The sequence below is a fragment of the Anopheles gambiae genome, chromosome 3, assembly GCF_943734735.2.
Source record: "Anopheles gambiae chromosome 3, idAnoGambNW_F1_1, whole genome shotgun sequence".
Lineage (NCBI taxonomy): Eukaryota > Metazoa > Arthropoda > Insecta > Diptera > Culicidae > Anopheles > Anopheles gambiae.
Window position 1 is genome coordinate 58,427,291 of NC_064602.1, and position 18,763 is coordinate 58,446,053.

Genomic DNA, 18,763 nt, shown 5'->3' on the forward strand with positions numbered 1-18,763 from the left:
TTGATGTGTTGGTCCTTCCGATGTTGGTTCTAGTTTGACCGAAGAACAACGAACAACGTCTTGCACGCACACTGCGTCATCTAGGTTCCAAAAATGGCAAATCTATTGGTACCCTACCGAACGTGACACGCTCGTGTTATCAAGAAGTGAGAAAAAGCAATTTCACTTCACAGTTTTAGTCAGCTCCAAAAGCAGTTTCTAAGGAGTTGAATACAGTTTGAAGTGTGCTGTCACTCATTCGGTTTCTCATTTAGAGAATGAAAAAGAATTTAAAAAAACATGTTTCATGTTTTCCCATACTTTTGCATTCGCCTTTGCTAATACAGTTTCAAAATTGTCATCAAAAAGAAAGATGAAATTCATAACAAAACAAAATTAAAAGAGATAAAGAAAAGGAATTCCATTGTGTTGTTACTACTAATACATATACCAAATAAAATAAAAATAATGTAAGAAATCCTCACAAATACCAATATATAATAGATCCTTTGCAGCTCTATGCACTTCTATTGTCAGGTAACTTGTTCAGTCTGCAACGCTTCATTTATGGTTACAGTTATGTATGTCGTTTTTGAGCCAATTAGGTTAACATTGCTTTGGTTTAATTAATCTGAAGATTTACTCAATCAAAAATGAACATTTAGTATGTGAATTTTATTAACAATTACAATTACAGATTAAAGCAGGGTGTAAAATAATTTATTCTATTCCACTCGCGTACTCAAGCTTAAATTTTTCCAAAATTTCTTTGTTTATTAATATAAATTAATAAATTAATAAAATATGGCATTTTAGTCCATCTGATCATAAATGTTTCAATTGTTTGACTTCAAATTATCGAGTTTTTGACCATTTTGAACAGAATATGACAGACCAACTATGATAATTTTTCAGTTTAAACACTTTTTCGGTGCTCAGAAAGATTAACTATCCAATCCCAGCATCAACATTTTAACCCTGGCTTGAGAACTGGCCACGATATTTGCAAAACACTGTGAAAAAGTTGAGATTACCATCAATTTAGTTAGCCATTGTATCTTATGTTATACATTCAATGCAGCTGTTCCTTCATTGTAATGAACCATTGAATATTTAAAGTCTATGTTGATTTTTTGTGAACGAAAACGTTAAGTTGTTTACTGACCCTCGTTGATGTCACTTTGCCACAATACATAGTCTGATTAATACACGATTGAACTATAGTCTACCATAATGTTTCTTTGATTCTTTGCCGGCCAATCTTTTCCCTATCACTGCTAAAAACATATCGCGATTATTTTTGCATCCACACGATACGAGCCTTATCCTAAACAAAACGCAAAAGTTTTACAAAATTATTCGTATTACCGGTTAGCCGGTCTCGTAATACAGTCGTCAACTCATACGACTTAACAACATGCCCGTCATGGGTTCAATCCCCAAAGAGACCGCGCCGCCATACGTAGGACTGACTATCCTGCTATGGGGGGGAATCAATTAGTCACTGAAAGCCAAGCCCACAAGTGGGTACAGGCAGGCCTTGACCGACATCGGTTGTTGAGCCAAAAGAAGAAGAAGAAGATTCGTATTACCAGTTGGATACCAAGAGATACCACCAAAACTATGTTCTCTCACAGGTAGTAAACCCAAAATTGAGTAAAAGTACAAAATGCAAATGCAATAAAAGTACAAATCGTGCCACCCAGTAACCAGTGGAAGCTCTTTGCCCGAAAATGGTTCGCAGAAAATTCTCGGGCAGAAATCGTACGGTGTTCAGGCAGCAAATGGATCTTACAGGGTTTCTCAAGCCAGCTCAACATCGTAACACTATTTTTCAAAAACATTAAACGATTGTCAACATCGTACATATAATCCGAATCCGTAAACTCTTTTCGATTAGATAACTCTAGGTTTTGAACGCGTAAAATCCCAACTCGAATCTGGAAAATGTATAATGGGTGACAATACAGCTAACATACGATGTTGACAATCGTTTAACGTTTTCGAAAAATAGTGTTACGATGTTGAGCTGGCTTGAGAAACCCTGTATAATAACGTAAGTTGGCTGTCTTGTCAGCCATTATGCATTTTCCAGATTTGAGTTGGGATTTTACGGGTCCATAACCTAGTGTTACCAAATCGAAAAGAGTTTACGGATTCGAATTGTATGTACGATGTTGACAATCGTTTGACGTGTTCGAAAAATAGTGTTACAATGTTAAGCTGGCTTAAGAAACCCTGTACGTTATTTTTTAAGTAATGCGACCCATGAGCTGAAAAGTTTGGAGTCCCCTGCTCTATAGCATCAATTTTTGACTGTACACATCTATTTTTGTTTCTATAGTATCAGTTTTTGATTGAAACAATCACAATCCTTTAATAATTCGTATTGAAAATAATTCGTGCTAAAGAATATTTACCACAAACAATTCTTTAATTGTAATGAACATGGTTTATTTTGGAATAAAAAAGTAGCAGGAAATATTTAGTAGCGGAACGTCATTTTTTTTTCTAAAATGATGGAAACATTTTCCTTTATTAGCGACTTATATAAATTTATTCCAAAACATTTATGATCTTGAAAACAATTATTTCACTTTTAAAACAAATACTACGGAAAAGAGTCACTTGCATAACAAGTAAAGCACTTGTTAATAATTATTAACAATCGATTCGCTGGCACAGTGTTGTTTCTTGTGATTCCCGAAAGAGGCAACCACAGAAAATGTTTAGTGTGGTTAGCGTCTACCACTGATCGCAAGCTAAGCGAAAGATGCAATGTCACTCTTTAGTCAAATCCCACGACAAGTGACAATTTTTTTAGTGTCTCTAAATTAAAAATAAATAATAAGAAAGCTTAAAAACACTTGTTTTTACTGAAACAATAATTTACTGCGGACGAGTCCTGTTGCAGTGTGCAACAGCACTGGAATGGCTTAAACTCGTTGTGAGGGATTCCACTGCATTTTATTAGGAAAACCTTTACTATAAGAGAACTAGCTTTTCCAAATCTATCCTGAAGTGAAACTAATTTATAATTTTTCTATATCACCTATGCATTTTGTTATTCCTACAATAATTGTCCTTTTTACTGCAATAATTGTTCATTATTCATTTCGGAATGTAATTGCTTGCATTGAGTGTCATAGAAAATAGAACACTTCCCGTAATTGCACTTGCTCTCCGTTTAAGTCAGGTAATGCAAATGTTTGAAAAAAAAACTCTTTGTTCAGTTATAAATGTCAAATAAGAGACAAATCAAGATGTCAACCACGCATCATATTGGGTTTTCCAAGTCTCTTCCGTATCTGCACATCATTACAGCGTTTTCTAAGTCAGTTTCGAATGTAAACATTGTTATTCACCGCGTGCAAAATGTTATTCCGCACTGATTTGACATTTCATTTGCATCATAATAATTTTTATTTTCTTCAGCATAATTTTCAACACTTCAACAGGCAGCTGCCATCGTTTTTCACCGAAACTCACAATCACATCACCATTATCATTATGATGAAAATGAAACATCAGAGTGATGTGAAATATCTTCTTGCACTTGGACTTCAAGTGACATGGAAAACCCTGTTCACCGCCTCCCAGATGTTTTTCAACAGCTGTCATACATTGTATTGGCATCACAATAATGTTTCAGTTCTTCCACATGACTTTCAACACATCATAACTGTCAAACTCAATCCAGCTTGAGACGTGTTGAAAATCATGTGGAAGAACTGAAACTAAACTATTGTGATGCAAATGCAGTACAGGGTTTTCCAAGTCACTTTCGAATGTGCACATAATTATTCACGGCATCCAAGATGTTTTTCAACAGCTGCCAAATGGTTTATTTGTTTCAAAATGAAATTTCAGTTTCAACACATGATTTTCAGCACATAATAAAGAACTGTCAAATTCAATCCAGCTTGGCTCGTGTTGAAAATAATGCGGGAGAAATTAAAAATTATTGTGGTGGAAATGAAATGTCAGATTGATGTGGATTAACATCTTGCAAGCGGAGAATAACAATGTTTACATTCGACAGTGAATTGGAAAATCCTTTATTTGATAGCTTTTGAAAAACATCTCGCAAGCAATGAAAAATGTTGTGCACATTGGAAATTGACTCGGAAGCACTGTAATACCAGATATGAGTTTTGTTACTTCCTCTCTAACAATCGAGTCACATAATAGCCGTGATAATCATTGAATGTAAAATGTAAATGTTTCTATAAATAATCATGTTCATTGCAATAATTCAGGCAAAGGCAAATATGAGCAACGTACACTGAATACCACTCTTTTTTTTAAGAATAGACGATAATTTGGATAGAACGTGAATTCATCCACAGCTTGTACAGCTGTGACGATATTTGCCTCGCATTTGTAAACGTTTGCACACTATAAAAAATAAAAATGGTCATAATTGAAGTAAATAACAGTAATGAGAAGCTGAATAATGCTCATATGAATAACAAACTGGTAACTTACTAATGGGGCTAGTTAACTTTGAAAACTCTTCCCAAAGGGTCAAACTCATTAAAACAAAAATACCCTCGGGTGCACCGTCCATTCTTCTTCTTTTGCTGTTTGCGAAAATGTATACCATTCTAACGAACAGCTACGAGTGGAAGATAGAGAGACAGTTGAAGAGTCACGCAAAAGACGCGCCCTGAGCTATCCTTTAACGAAGCATAAAAATAAGAGCCCATTTTAAGCATCAACTTCGCACGAAGATGTGCAGTGATTGCTTCGCATTGCAGTGAAAAAGTGCCCAAACTCTTTAGCCGACGATGAAGATTATGAAGAGGTGCTTCTCCGACATATCTGTATTTTCCAAGCATGTAAACTATGTGGGAACAAAAGTGTGTGTGTGTGTGTGTGTGTGTGTGTGTGTGTGTGTGTGTGTGTGTGTGTGTGTGTGTGTGTGTGTGTGTGTGTGTGTGTGTGTGTGTGTGTGTGTGTGTGTGTGTGTGTGTGTGTGTGTGTGTGTGTGTGTGTGTGTGTGTGTGTGTGTGTGTGATGAATGATACCTAAATAAATAAATAATACATTTAAATTGAATAGGGCAAATAAATCTACTTCATTAATATCATGTAATTTATTATTTTAAAGACATTTTTGGTCAAGCCGGATTCTATCCATACACAATACAATGTGCTTAGCTGCTTTAAAACGCGTTGAACGTTATTCGTAATACTTAATTCTAATTATTTTAATTCAGCAGCTACCATAACAGTGACAACTGTTTTTGGCAATTTACTTCAAATTCAGAAGAGATAAATAAAAACATGTTAATGTATGATTTGTATGCACTGGTATTTTACGAATTTGCATGTTTATTTCCAATTTTTTAAACTATTATTACTCAACTTATTACAAAACAAAAACGGATTTAGGACCTCAATATAACTGTAATAAACAACATAACTAGTTACACGATTAGTTGGTTTTTAAACAGTATAACAGCATTTGTATTTCATTCTTCCTCTTTTTTTTTTTTTTTTTGAAGATGATGATTGGTGCAACAACTATTGTGAGTCTATCAATTAATTTTGTTTAGTTTCTCAGCTATATGTTACATAAATTCTGCTCTATGTTACTGTGAACACTCTGCGTCCAGATACAAGCGAACATATAATAAAATGAAACTTCAAATGTGTTCTACTTGTTTCTTCCCATTGTCTTTATCCTGCAGTATGCGGCCTTAAACAGTGAAATTTATCCTTCATGCATTTTGTCACAAGATTCTCTGAATGTCGTTTTGCAGTATATCCTTTTCGATCATGGAGAGATATTCAGAGGATACAGGAGACACATATAGTGCAAAATATGAAGCATTTACTATTCCAATGAAATAGATCGTTTGTACCACGTTTGCTCAGCAAATTGCAACAGAACGAGCGTTTGCAAACGTGGCACGCTACTGCGGTGCAGCCATTTGATTGAAAATAAGTTCAGAGAAAGTTTTGCTGTTGTTGCACTTTTCATTTCATACGAGATTTCATCCTTCGTCGAAACACAAACATACAGAGAATCGGTCTATTTTCGAAGGAATCTATTTTTTTAGGGAAGCTTGCGCCGCACTTTTTTATGCTGAGTGTAAACTCACAAAGTACTGTGTCGAACCTGCATCATTAGTGACAAATTGATGTTGTTTTTTTCATACCATTTGCTTGATTGCTTTATTTTAACAAAAATATTTAAACGCTTATTAAGACACCCGGTCTATTCAAAACACGTGCCGCTGCTGCAATACTGGACCATCTCATGACAAGAATCGACTATTCGATTGCATGGTACTTAGAAGTCGATGTAGTCTGTATAAACCGCCACGACATAATTATTTTAGTTTCAATTTAACAAACGGCTATAAACATTTTCTAAAATTTATTTTAATATAGATGAAAATATTTAACTACTCCATATCACGAAATAAGTACAAAGCACTCACTATTAAAGCTATCATGTAAAAATAATGCTAGAAATGCTATTGTTAGCCGCCATTGGATTAAGAGCTGAAAGTAGCGATCTGTTGTCTTTCCCCGAAAGTAAATTTGCTACGTCATCACTTTAGAAAACATTTTGTAGTCAATTAGCAAGCACTATGCATGGCCAATGCAAACAAACCGAGGCGAAACCATTTCTTGAGTCTTGCGTTGGACAGCGTCAGCAACAATAATCCCCACTATGGCCAAAGTTATCCCAATAATTGCTAACGTTAGCCTAATTAAAATTTATAGAACCTTACCAACCATTCCTACCAGCTTACAGATGATTATAGGGAAGCAATGCCAACAAGCCAGCTGTGCTCCGGTGCTGAAATTATTTCAGAAATATACATAAAGTATGCGAAGAAACACAAAACAAACATCAGTTCATTGCACGAAGAAACAGGAAAGCCAAGTTTTGCCGCATTCCAACAAACATAAACGCCCCTCCATATCATAGCATTGGACATATTTGCAGAACACATACCATTCAAAGGACCTTTTGTGCCTGTGGCAGTGAAAAGATGGGCATAACTCCCACGGCTAATTAATTCCTTACGTTATAAACACCAATACCGTGCAATAGAGAGCACGCTTATCGGGCGTTGCAAAATGGTGTACCAGTTACTGCAAAATCTGTGTTGTTGGACATAATATACTTTCCATTTTTTCAATCTTGTCTAGTGCATGTGCAGGAAAAAGCACTATTGAAGAAAAACAAGTTAAGATGTAGTTTTTGTTTAGTTAACAAAATACAAGAAACCTTCCTTTATTCGCACCCAAAGAAGTGACAATAAGATTACTAAATGAAATACAGCGAAAAAAAAATGCCAGCGAAGCAAGGGGTGAAATATCGAAAACGTATTCCCATCTAACTTCGAAGTCTGTACGCATAAGAGAACAAACTTTTGCAGCTACATATAAGATGCTAATTAATGAATACAAAACATCCTCTACCTAATTACATATTCATTGGCCAGGATGCAATTAATGCTAATTACTTTTCTCTTTAATCATTACAAAATCGCGACGTTTTGACACCAGCACCGTGCACTTGACGGGATTTTAATTAAATAATTTCATCCCATACGGAATCAAATAAAGGAAGAAAATGCATCCCATCTGTATTCCAACCGAACTTAAAAATGAACATTACGGTACGGTGAAAAACTCTGGTCAAAAACAAATTCACGCTTACAGCTTGCGGCGTTTTAGAAAATGTTTTAAAAAGCCCTAGAAAACTACTTGTGTTTCTTTCATTTTATTTGCGAACTTAAAATATCCTGTGCAGATGGTTTGATTATTGTTAACAAATTATTTCACAAATGTGCTTTTTATCGAAATAAATCAAATATCCATGTCGATGTGGTCGAATTATCTTTTATCTTCAACTCTTTATCTACCAGTATTATTTTATTTATTTTTTCCAATTAACAATCCAGCTACGATCTAAAATTTTCCTTCACATCGCATACAATACAAATGCTCAACCATATGAACATGAGAAGCACACATGTGAGTTGATAACTCTGTTTAGCTTGTAGCATTAATGTTATGCTATGACTGATTTTCTCTTATCGAACCGATGCCGAATGCAGCAGTGAGCTGGTTTTGCGTTTTACACAAGATATGATGGGATTATTAATAAATGTTATTCATTCCTTTTCGTTCAATCGCTACGTTTCTGCTCGCATGAGATTATGACAGAAGGCATTTTGTTTCATTTCGATAGACTTTGGACAGGGAGCCAATAACAATTACTTTTTTGATGTTTTTTTTAATACATCAACAGGAAAACTACACCTCTTAATTTTATACGGAAAGGATGGAAAATAAATCTTTGGATGCTGAAATTCACATTGCCATGAAACAATACTTTTATTTTTTCTTATATTTTTAACACATTTTCCGTAAACTATATGCATTGTATAGTTCGAGCCAGTCTCATGGTACAGTCGTCAACTCGCGCGACTTAACAACATGCCCGTTATAGCAGCTTCAAGCCCCGAAAAGACCGAGCCCTCATGTATAGGACTGACTATCCTGCTATGGGGTAATCAATAAGTCTCTGAAAACCAATCCCAATACGGTGGTTACAGACAGGGCTTGGCCATCAACAGTTGTTGTATCAAAGAAAAAGAAAAAAATAAGCATTGTGTTGAAACATAAATGAAAAAAAAAAAGATTGTTTTTAATGATTTTTTTTGCATAATCTACAACAGGAAACATATTTCTTGTTTCAAAATAGCTGTAATTTTTTAAATGTAATCAATCAATCATATAATACAATTCAGGCAAACTATTTCTCAAGCAATCTGAAATCTTTCTACTATGTGAAATCTATATATGATTGGCCATTTCCTTTGATTCAAAATTCCTGTTTTGCCGGCAATTTACAATCATCTCATCCTTAAACACACTCGGATCAGTATAAACAAGTAACACGGAATAAAACCCAAACACACGTTACAAAAGGAATACCAGAAAACGGATCAGGTCGTAATAAAAATTGCAATCATATTTCTGCTGATTGAAAAAGTTTATCTACATTTATGAATTTGTGCACAGAGACACACACTCGGAAGGGAAGGGTGCACCGTGGCCGAATCGAATTCAGGATAGTAGAAATTGATTTTCGGTCCGATACTGAACCGGATGAACGGAAAAGGATGTCGCAATTGTGCTGTGATGGTCGTCTCAAAGTGAAATGCTGATTGTATTTGCTAAAAGAAGGAGGATGGAAGAGATAAGGATTGTGTGACACACGCACTTAACCTCCATATCCTGCAACAACAGCCGGAACCGGATACGTACGTAACGTCCAGAAGATTGGAAACTGGTTGGTTGCAATTATTCGCTTGTAAGCATTTTAGTCAACCGGGGATTCAAGATATTCAGTTTAGGTAATGCGCGTTTAAACGAAATGGTCTGTGTGTGCTTAAACAGAACGTTTCCGATAGGTTTCGAGCATTGAACAAATGCACATAAATAAGCAAAACATACAAGTTGTTACAGTTTAACAAATGCCGTATAAAACCATTGTTTAAATTTTCATACATGATTGTTCGTTTACAAATAACATAAAATAAAGCCGTTTAGAATTTTTGAAACAAAGTGATTGTGGAAAGTGACATTATACTATAATAGGCGAAAATAATATTCAATTTAAGTAAATAAATAATTAATTAAATACATAACTTACAATCACTTAATTAATCACTCTCGAACTCCTTGATTAAAAAGTATTTTTTTAAATTCTTATTCTCTTACAGTGGAATCAATCAACGACCACACAATCAATGTACAGCCGATTCGAACTCACCATTCCGGCAGCGTGTCAGCAACAACAATGGGACACACGACAGTTACACCTAATACACCCGCCACTACGATCCAATCGTCGGTCTCAGCCACTGCAAACCTGGTTGCCGCGACCGGCTTAGCCAAGGACTGTGCCGGGTGCGGGAAGCGTATAACCGAGCGCTTTCTATTGAAAGCACTAGATATCTTCTGGCACGAAGATTGCCTCAAGTGTGGTTGCTGTGATTGCCGCCTGGGAGAGGTCGGCTCAACATTGTATACTAAAGCGAATCTTATCCTATGTAAGCGAGACTACCTTAGACTATTCGGCACGACTGGATACTGTGCCGCTTGCAACAAGGTGATACCGGCATTCGAAATGGTAATGCGTGCCAAAAACAATGTCTATCATCTAGAATGCTTCGCATGCCAACAGTGCAATCATAGGTACGGAAGAGAGGTATCATTTTTGCAACTTCGATACTAGCAAGCAATTTACCCTATTTATATATTAACCTTTTCTTCTTTTCATTCATACCAGATTCTGTGTTGGCGATCGTTTCTATTTATGTGATAATAAAATTCTATGCGAATATGACTACGAAGAGCGATTGGTGTTTGCTAGTATGGCCTGTAATCCGTCTAGCTTGGCGCATATTCGGAGGCAAGTTAGTAATTTACAGGTAAAATCAAAACACCCTTAGATGAATCCCTCCCCGGTTTGAATGATCCCGCATACATCATGGCTTACATTTTCTATGTTACATTTTCACATTGCGTTTGTTACCTCTACTGATTTTTTTAATCCGACATACCATATTCATTTTTTTTGTTTACAGTGTTATTTCCTTATTTACATTATATTATCATTCGGTGGTATAAGTGTAGCTATAAAATGGGCAGTAACTGAATTTCTTGATTTAATAGCCTCATATTCGCTGAGCCAGTAACCTGTGGGATGACTACCTTTAGGCATTATGATCATAAGAGTTTTAAACATTGCAGGCATTGCTGTTATAAACATGTTATTATTTAGATTTAGTTTATCGTTAATCGCTTCCTGATCACTACTGATGATACACGAAGCTCAATATTATAATGACGGTGTGCAAGGGATCCCAAGTATGACAAACGAATAGTAGCTTTTTAGGGTGCTTGTGTAATGGTTGGAAATAATTTACGCGCGGCATCGGCAAGACACCGTAAAGCTTGGTTACGAGTTTAATATCACGCCTGTGACAATAAATGGAGCATTACAAACAACCGAAGGTATTGTTGGTTGCCCGATTTGTGTCATCAAGAAAATATAACTGACATCTGGAAGCACGTTTATTGTGCCTGCTTTCAAAAGATTGTAACAGCAACGCCCAAAATGTCTATAAAACGTGATTGAACGTTACCCCGTTGATATTTCATCAACACGTGGTTTCAAAATAAACTGGATTCTTTACGGCCTGCTGCAGTTGCGTCTTTCAGCCTATGTGTAGCGAGTACGGCATGGGGACGCAAATGTTGATTCTGCTCCTTCTTTGGTCAATTACAGCAGCTTTAAAATCTACGTACCATTTGTTTTAAAATGCTAGTGTATCAACCCAAATTGTGTAACAAAAAAAAGAATGTTTGTGTAATTCCAAGATACCTTTAAATATTTCAAAATATTAGAAACCAACGACCGGAAATAGAATAGAACACACATAACTTAAAGTAATAATATTCTTAGTATTCGTATAACAAAAAAGAACAATCCAATTCAACGCTGTGATTTATGAATGAACCCACATACCGACCCTTTAAATCAGATGTGTCAAACTCATTTATTCATGGTCTCATGCTCAAGGGCCACATGTTAACTACAAAATCCTTTCGTGTGCCGAATATTCCTACGTCCATTTAAAGTATCGGTGCTAAAGGTATTCCATTTCAAATACAGACTGGATTAATCATAACTTCGTAGCGTCGCGGGCCGCATACAGAACCCTCAGCGGGACGCCAGTTTGACATATCTACTCTATACAATATGTGTAATTTGGTATTATTGGTATTATTGGTATAAAATTAGTATTAATTGAATAAAATCTATTTAATTAATTGAATAAAATCTAAAAATATTTCCAAAAAAGGAAACGATTTCATATTTTCAATTGATTTTTAATTAAATTAAAATTCTAAATAATAATTAAAATTAAATATTAAATTAAATTAAATAATTAAAATTCTAAATTAAAATTAAAATTCAAAATGAAATTGAGTGAAAAGAATACAAAATATAGTTTTTTGATAATGTTTAGCTTGCAAATTACACAAAAACGCAAATATGAAAATTCCATAGATAAAAAACGAAGTAGTATTCAATTCCACAACTATTTACATTATTTTCTGCAATATCATATGAAACATATGAAATAACCTTCTTTTTTTAGTTGGGGAAAATAATAAATTTATATTTATTTTACAAGACGCCATATGTTGATAACAAAATAGGAGAAGAAGAAGAAAAAGCGAAAGAAGAAGAAGAAGAAGAAGAAGAAGAAGAAGAAGAAGAAGAAGAAGAAGAAGAAGAAGAAATAGAAGAAGAAGAAGAAGAAGAAGAAGAAGAAGAAGAAGAAGAAGAAGAAGAAGAAGAAGAAGAAGAAGAAGTTTTTTTTATTAATTTATGATTTCTGACATTCAGGAACATACATTAAAATTGTATTAAATAGTTTAACTGAAACTAATTGTCCCCCATGTTATCATGACTACCGGAACAAACATTGCAATCGCTATAACTTTAGAAGATTATTTGACATGCAAAAAATTAAATGTAAACAGACGCTATTTATATCATCACAAAATGAAAATATTATAAAATAAAAAACAAATAATACTTTTAGAAGAAAATAACTCATTAAATTTCTTTTGAAAATTTATAGTGCATCGCATAGGGCTGTTGTCAATTTAAAGAGTGCAATATTTATATCGCTTGAACAATTGGTTCTAACGATACTTCTTCGAACGACTTTGAAATATTTTACTAGTAAAATAACAAGTATGTTGAAACTGGAGTGTGTCTAAGCTTGTAGTTTTCATTTTCAAAATAAATAAAAACCCTAATTTTCATTTAATTTCATTCTGAAATTCATTTTTGTTGTACAACTTTCAATTATTAATATAATTGTCGTATTAACAAGGATGATTTCAAAAAAAAACAACTGTTGGTACCAACAAACAGGGCCACATAAAGTAAACGTAGCCAAAGCAGCAAAGTGAACTATAGTTTCTAACGTCAAGACTAAAATTATAAATTCAGTACAATGTGGCTTACTAACGTTTTGCCTAGATACCACAGTGGTTGATTATCGTATTGATGCACCCAGGAGCTATACAATTTGCTTTCGTGCTTACCGATAAAACAAGCCATAGGTTACATGTGATCTACCAAAGCTCGTATGTAACATAACTAGCCTGTTATGGATAGCAGATATACGTTTGATACGGCTCTATTTCTCCATAAGCAACGCAACGTCTTTGTGAATTCGTTGTAAAACAAGCACCAAAAACACACACACACTCTCTCTCTCTCTCTATTGGATAAACGACAAGAATAACTATTGACGTATGTAGAAGAAAATTATACAATTTACTATAATTAGATTTTATTTGGATACGTTTCTCAGTAAACTTAGAGAGATGGGTCATTTGTGAAAACTTTCATGTGGCACCATCATACCATCATACTTGCTAACACCATCCGACATACACTTTTGCGTACGGAGCGGTTGAATCATCAGCTCAACCATTGTATTGATGCCGGCACGCGAAAACGATCCGTCGCTTATGGCTGAAGAATATCCTTAGCGCCGAAAGAGAATAGACAAGGCAAAAAGTGTAGAAGCTTCAAAGTATGAACTATTTTAAAATGTGTAACTGCATTGTTATCTATGATTGAGATCATGTTATGGCCTTTCAACACAAAGCAGTGTCAGCGAGCACTGCAAAATATGACGCAGAACAACCATACATGCCCTTGGGTCATGTTTTGTTTGGTTTGTTTGCTTTTTTAGTTTGCTCGTCTTTGCCGCTTCGTAAAATCTATGGCGAATCTCAAGCAATTTGCAACCTGAAGTAGTTTATGACTTGGTTTTCGGTGATGTGCTAAACCGCACTTTCATAAACAAGACATTCTCTGCGCGATGAGGTCAAACATCAAACTAGCATTACGTGTGATGGGACTGTTGGAAGTTCGTTTTTACTTTATAATTAGGTATATGCAAACAACACGACTCTTGATTAGCTATCCAGTAACAAATTATGGCACATGTGAGTTAGTGAGTTTGATAGCAGATATGCATAACTTAAATGCACAGATCAATATTGTATGCATTTTGCATTAGCATGTTATTTTATATCTTAATTACCTAAATTTAAAAAACTGAATATTGATCATATCAGGCAAATATACACTAATGCATAGTTAGAAAAAAGACAAAATATAACATTCTAAACTTTGTTCAAGCGAAACCCTTTCAAATTGTTTTTCAATAATGTGTGTGTAAATTCATGACGTACACCATCTACAAAGACTGTCGTAAATAGATGCGTTGAATGTAGGAACAAAATGGAATATACACACACACACACACACACATACACACACTAATGGACGGATAAAATCACACAATGGTCGTGGTTGGAGGCATTTGAAAATGTGTAAATTAAGGATGAATGGGGCAAGAGAAATCAACAAATATGTTTAATGAATTTAATTAAAATTTTGTAACAGAGCAGGACCGCACCATATGCAGTCCTATCACAGATCCTTTGTCTCCCATTCCTATATACTCCTAAATAACCTGCTCGTTTTTTGTGCCAATGAATTCGAAGCCATTTCTGAGATTGACTGAGAGCAAAAAAAAACAGTACTATTCTTTTATTTTACGAAACAAATCCACAGACGACCAACCAAAACGTTTGCCAAAATGGTATGCAACGCTTGTCAACGCTGTGACTGTTTTTCGTTGCACTTTTATCATTAATTAAAACGAATAAATCAGTTTTGCAGGAGCCGGCGCTCTTAAATAATAACAAATTCAGCGAGTGAATGTACTCGTTCAAGGATATATGGTGAACATAAATGCTATAATATATGAATTTACTTTACTTATTTGTAGTAGAGTTCGGTTTCCATAGCTTGTTGCAGCTCGGTCCATAAGCCTCGGTCTGAAAGGTATTTTTTCCAACAACTGGTCATTTAGTAGCATGTGTAGCAGTACTTTAAGCTAATTATTTGAACCGAGAACGAAAAATCGTCGTCATGAAAAAACAAAGCTGACCAATTAAGCTCAAGTGAGCGATGTTTTTTTAAGTCATGGCTACAAATTATTTAACGAATTATTACTGATGTGTACAGGTCAGATGTGTACGAGAGAGCTGATTTAGAATAATAAATGCACAATGATACGCGTGGCGTAAAGTAAAACGGGGTAAAATAGGTAACTAAAAGAATAAAATGGCAGTGGTCAACAAAACGGACGCTCATTTATTGTGAACATAAGCTAAAAAGCTCAACGCAAATTAGCGCGCATACGCCTTCATTTTGAGAGCACAAAAGAAAATTAATTATAAACAGGATAATAACTTTTCTTGTGCATCTTTAATCTTTTGCAGATAATTAAAAATTTATAATTAGAATACACAGAGAACAGATCTAGCGATAAAGTGGAATGGAGTGCAATGGAACTCGGTGTGTGTTTAGCTACAAGAAGGGACCTGTACACGGCAACGTACGTCAAATAAAACACTGGAAAACCATTTCGCTAAATAATTAGTACTCACTCTTCATATTTACGTGCGAAAATGAAGAGGAAAAAAAGGATTCGTGTTACGAAAATAATTGAAAGTTTGGAGGAAAATAGTGTAAGCTGTGAAGTATTGATTAATGTCGAGTACTTCTTTTGCCCTAATTCCAAAAAAAAAAGAAAAACATGTAATGCATTTTTAGCAGATTATGCACGTATTTGAGTATTTAGTTTTAAAAAGAATTTTTACTTTTTTATTCGTGTTCTTTTTTTAAATATTGTCACATCTTTCTCTCCTTACATTTTACAATCCTAATTAAAACGAGTCCTATAATTACTCATTTTCGTTCGTTTCCATTATTTAATATTCAGCTCCCCTTTTTCGCACTCCTTCGTAATATATAGCATTGTTCCGCAGTCTCCCCCCCCCCCTCCCCCCCTTTCTCTCTCTTTCTCTCTCTATCTCTCTCTCTTTCTCTCTATCTCCTCTCTTTCTCTCGCTCCTCTCTTTCTCTCTCTCCTCTCTTACTCTTTCTCCCTTGATTATAACCATTTCTTGTGCAATCCCTGCATTCCTCATATAAAAGCATAAATAATGTAAAACTGTTTAACGATGTTTCGCCTTAATTAAATATGTACATTTTTTGTTCTTTTCCTTCTTTTGCGCTCTGCCTGTTGTCTGAAATGAATCGAAATCCATGCAAAACCGTAGCCCACTGGAGAAAACCATCTCGCGAGTGCCGGACGTTTGCCACCAACCAGTATTAATCGATCTCCATACGTAGCAGAAAAGGCCGGATTGGTCCAACAACAACAACAGCAGCACCAACAATCACCATCTCAACAACAACAACCCTCTGCAACAGTTGCGGTAGCGACTACATCATCGGCAACGTCGATAGCACCAACAACGTGCGAATCACATCCATCCTGCTTACCAGCTACTTCGTCCTCAATGCATCAAATCCAGCCCGGAAGTAGCAATCTTCAGCAGCAACATTCCACACAACAGCCGCAACACCCACAGCAGCAGCAGCAGCAACAACAACAACAGCATCATCATCACCATCCAAGCAACCCGGGTCCACATCGAGACGATGGTTCCAGCGGCTATGGAAGTCCCGATTCAGAAACGTTCGAAATGTCCAACAATCAATGACGTTTGATTTCGGGCATTACCAAAATGTGCTGATGATGCACAATAGAATGTTTTTTGTTTGCGACAGTAACGCGGTAACGGAAAAGTTAAGTTTGGTGCATTTTTACGTTGCAAACTTTTACGTAATTATTGGAAGGCGACTCTATGTACTCAACGTACTGAAAGTTCTAGTCAAATTAGATGAGCCAACAGTTTTCATAGCAGGGAATACAGCAACTAAATAAGAGTTTCTCTTGGTTGAATATAGGCTCAATTTCGTTCCTATGCTTTTCATTATAGATAAAAGGAATGCAATCTTCTTTTCTTGCTCCAATTTATTATCTATATAATATGATAGCGAACGCCTTATCACAATACACTGGCGAATGGCAGCGTAACGGCGAAATAATAGGAAAGCACGGTACCGCAGATAATACAAATCCGGTGGCATATAATAAATATCAAAGGTTTATCAACGGACTTCACATGTCCATACGCAAGGAAATAATTAATCGAAAAGACTTTCGCCCTCACTATCACCAATAACTCTATTAATCTCGGTCTTCCAAAGACTGTCCTGCATTATGAAGTACGTGCTGATTATGTTTTAATTTTTTTTGTACCGTTGAAAACTTTCCAGCGGCCCATTATTTTAAGTCCCATTACATTCCTTAGTTTATCATTATTTTTATAAAACTATATCGACAAAAAGTTCAGTGCATAGTGATAACTATGTCGAATACTTTACACTGTTATCGAAATATTCATATGTATTATTTCGCAGTAATAAATTGTTGAATAAATAGTTTGAAGAACAAACTATTTCTTTTTCCCACTTTCACGCACGTCAACATTCCAGATACGTGTCTCTCCGTTTTTGGCGCATACGATCTACGCAGAGATACCAGATTAATGTAGACTTACTTGACATAATTATACACCATGACGGAATAGTCAGTGAGTCTATGCACCCGTAAGGTAGTGCATGAACGAGAACCAAGCTGCGTCCGGTTTTACAAGAACCAACGCCAGTTTCATTTCGGCAGACTCTTCAATAAACCTCTTGGCCGCTCCGTAACGTTGAAATACAAAAGTGTAATAACTTTTCCTTCACAAAATACCGCAGCATAACTGGATAGTTGGTTCTGCCTATGGGAATAACGTCCGGACGGGAATCGAACGTCCGCCCGACCTTATAGAAACTGACGCGTCTATCTAATAGATGTCGCGACCTACTCTAACGACAAAACTGATCTTCGATGTTGATTGTTTTTTCCTCTTTTCTTAACTGCTTTAATTGTTCGATCCTAATCCCATCAATTGCACATTTTGTTCTGCTATATTCTCTTTTTAAACATATCCCAGATTCATATTTTGTTCCGTGTATAGTAATGTAAAAACTGTTAAATTATTGTCTAGGTACAGCGGTGTAGTAAAAGTATTTCATGCTATGCTCGTAGTAGCAGAAGTACGGCGCCAAGTATGTATTTGTTTTAAGCAACGTCAGTTTACTATTTGCTTTGATAAAGGCAAACGATTAGAAAATAAAATGACCAGACTATGTACAGTTTGCTTGCTTTACACGTAATTCAAATCACAACTAAGCGAAGAGCTACTCTAAGAACTATTTTAGGCAGACTAATATAAAATACTAAATAAACACAACCTCGGAAACTTGCAGTAGCTGTAGCAGCCCGTAAATAAAATTACGATTTACACAGAACATGTAAACATGCTATGCGGATAGTCGTGCCAGTATGTATTACTATACGATGGAAAAGGAAGACACTGTAGCAATGACATGTTCCAAGCATAGGTAATGTGTAAAAGGTTTTTTTTAACAAATCGAATATTATAAGAAGAACATTGCACTCGGATGTAAAAACAAGTTTGACCTGAGAACTACACCTAACAATAATTCGCACACTTATATAGTAATGAAAGCCAATGTAAATACGATTTCAATAATAACTGCAATCTAAAAGTAACAATAAAATTGTCATCTATGAAGAAACTCGCTTACATTGACTCCAATTGTATGCGATTCTTTACAGCATACTAGCGGTGACATGGCGGTTCATTTA

At 35.4% G+C, this 18,763-nt stretch overlaps 1 protein-coding gene across 1 annotated transcript in view; it reads left to right on the forward strand.

Annotated features, from left to right (window-relative positions):
* Positions 1-18,693, forward strand: part of LOC1272655 (LIM/homeobox protein Lhx6) — a 28,341-nt gene extending 9,648 nt beyond the window's left edge. The window contains 4 exon segments of the mRNA XM_061654169.1: positions 9,740-9,833; positions 9,836-10,214; positions 10,309-10,450; positions 16,254-18,693. Coding sequence (XP_061510153.1) covers positions 9,740-9,833; positions 9,836-10,214; positions 10,309-10,450; positions 16,254-16,700 — 1,062 coding nt within the window. The 3' untranslated portion in view covers positions 16,701-18,693.
* Positions 18,694-18,763: the final 70 nt, after the last annotated feature.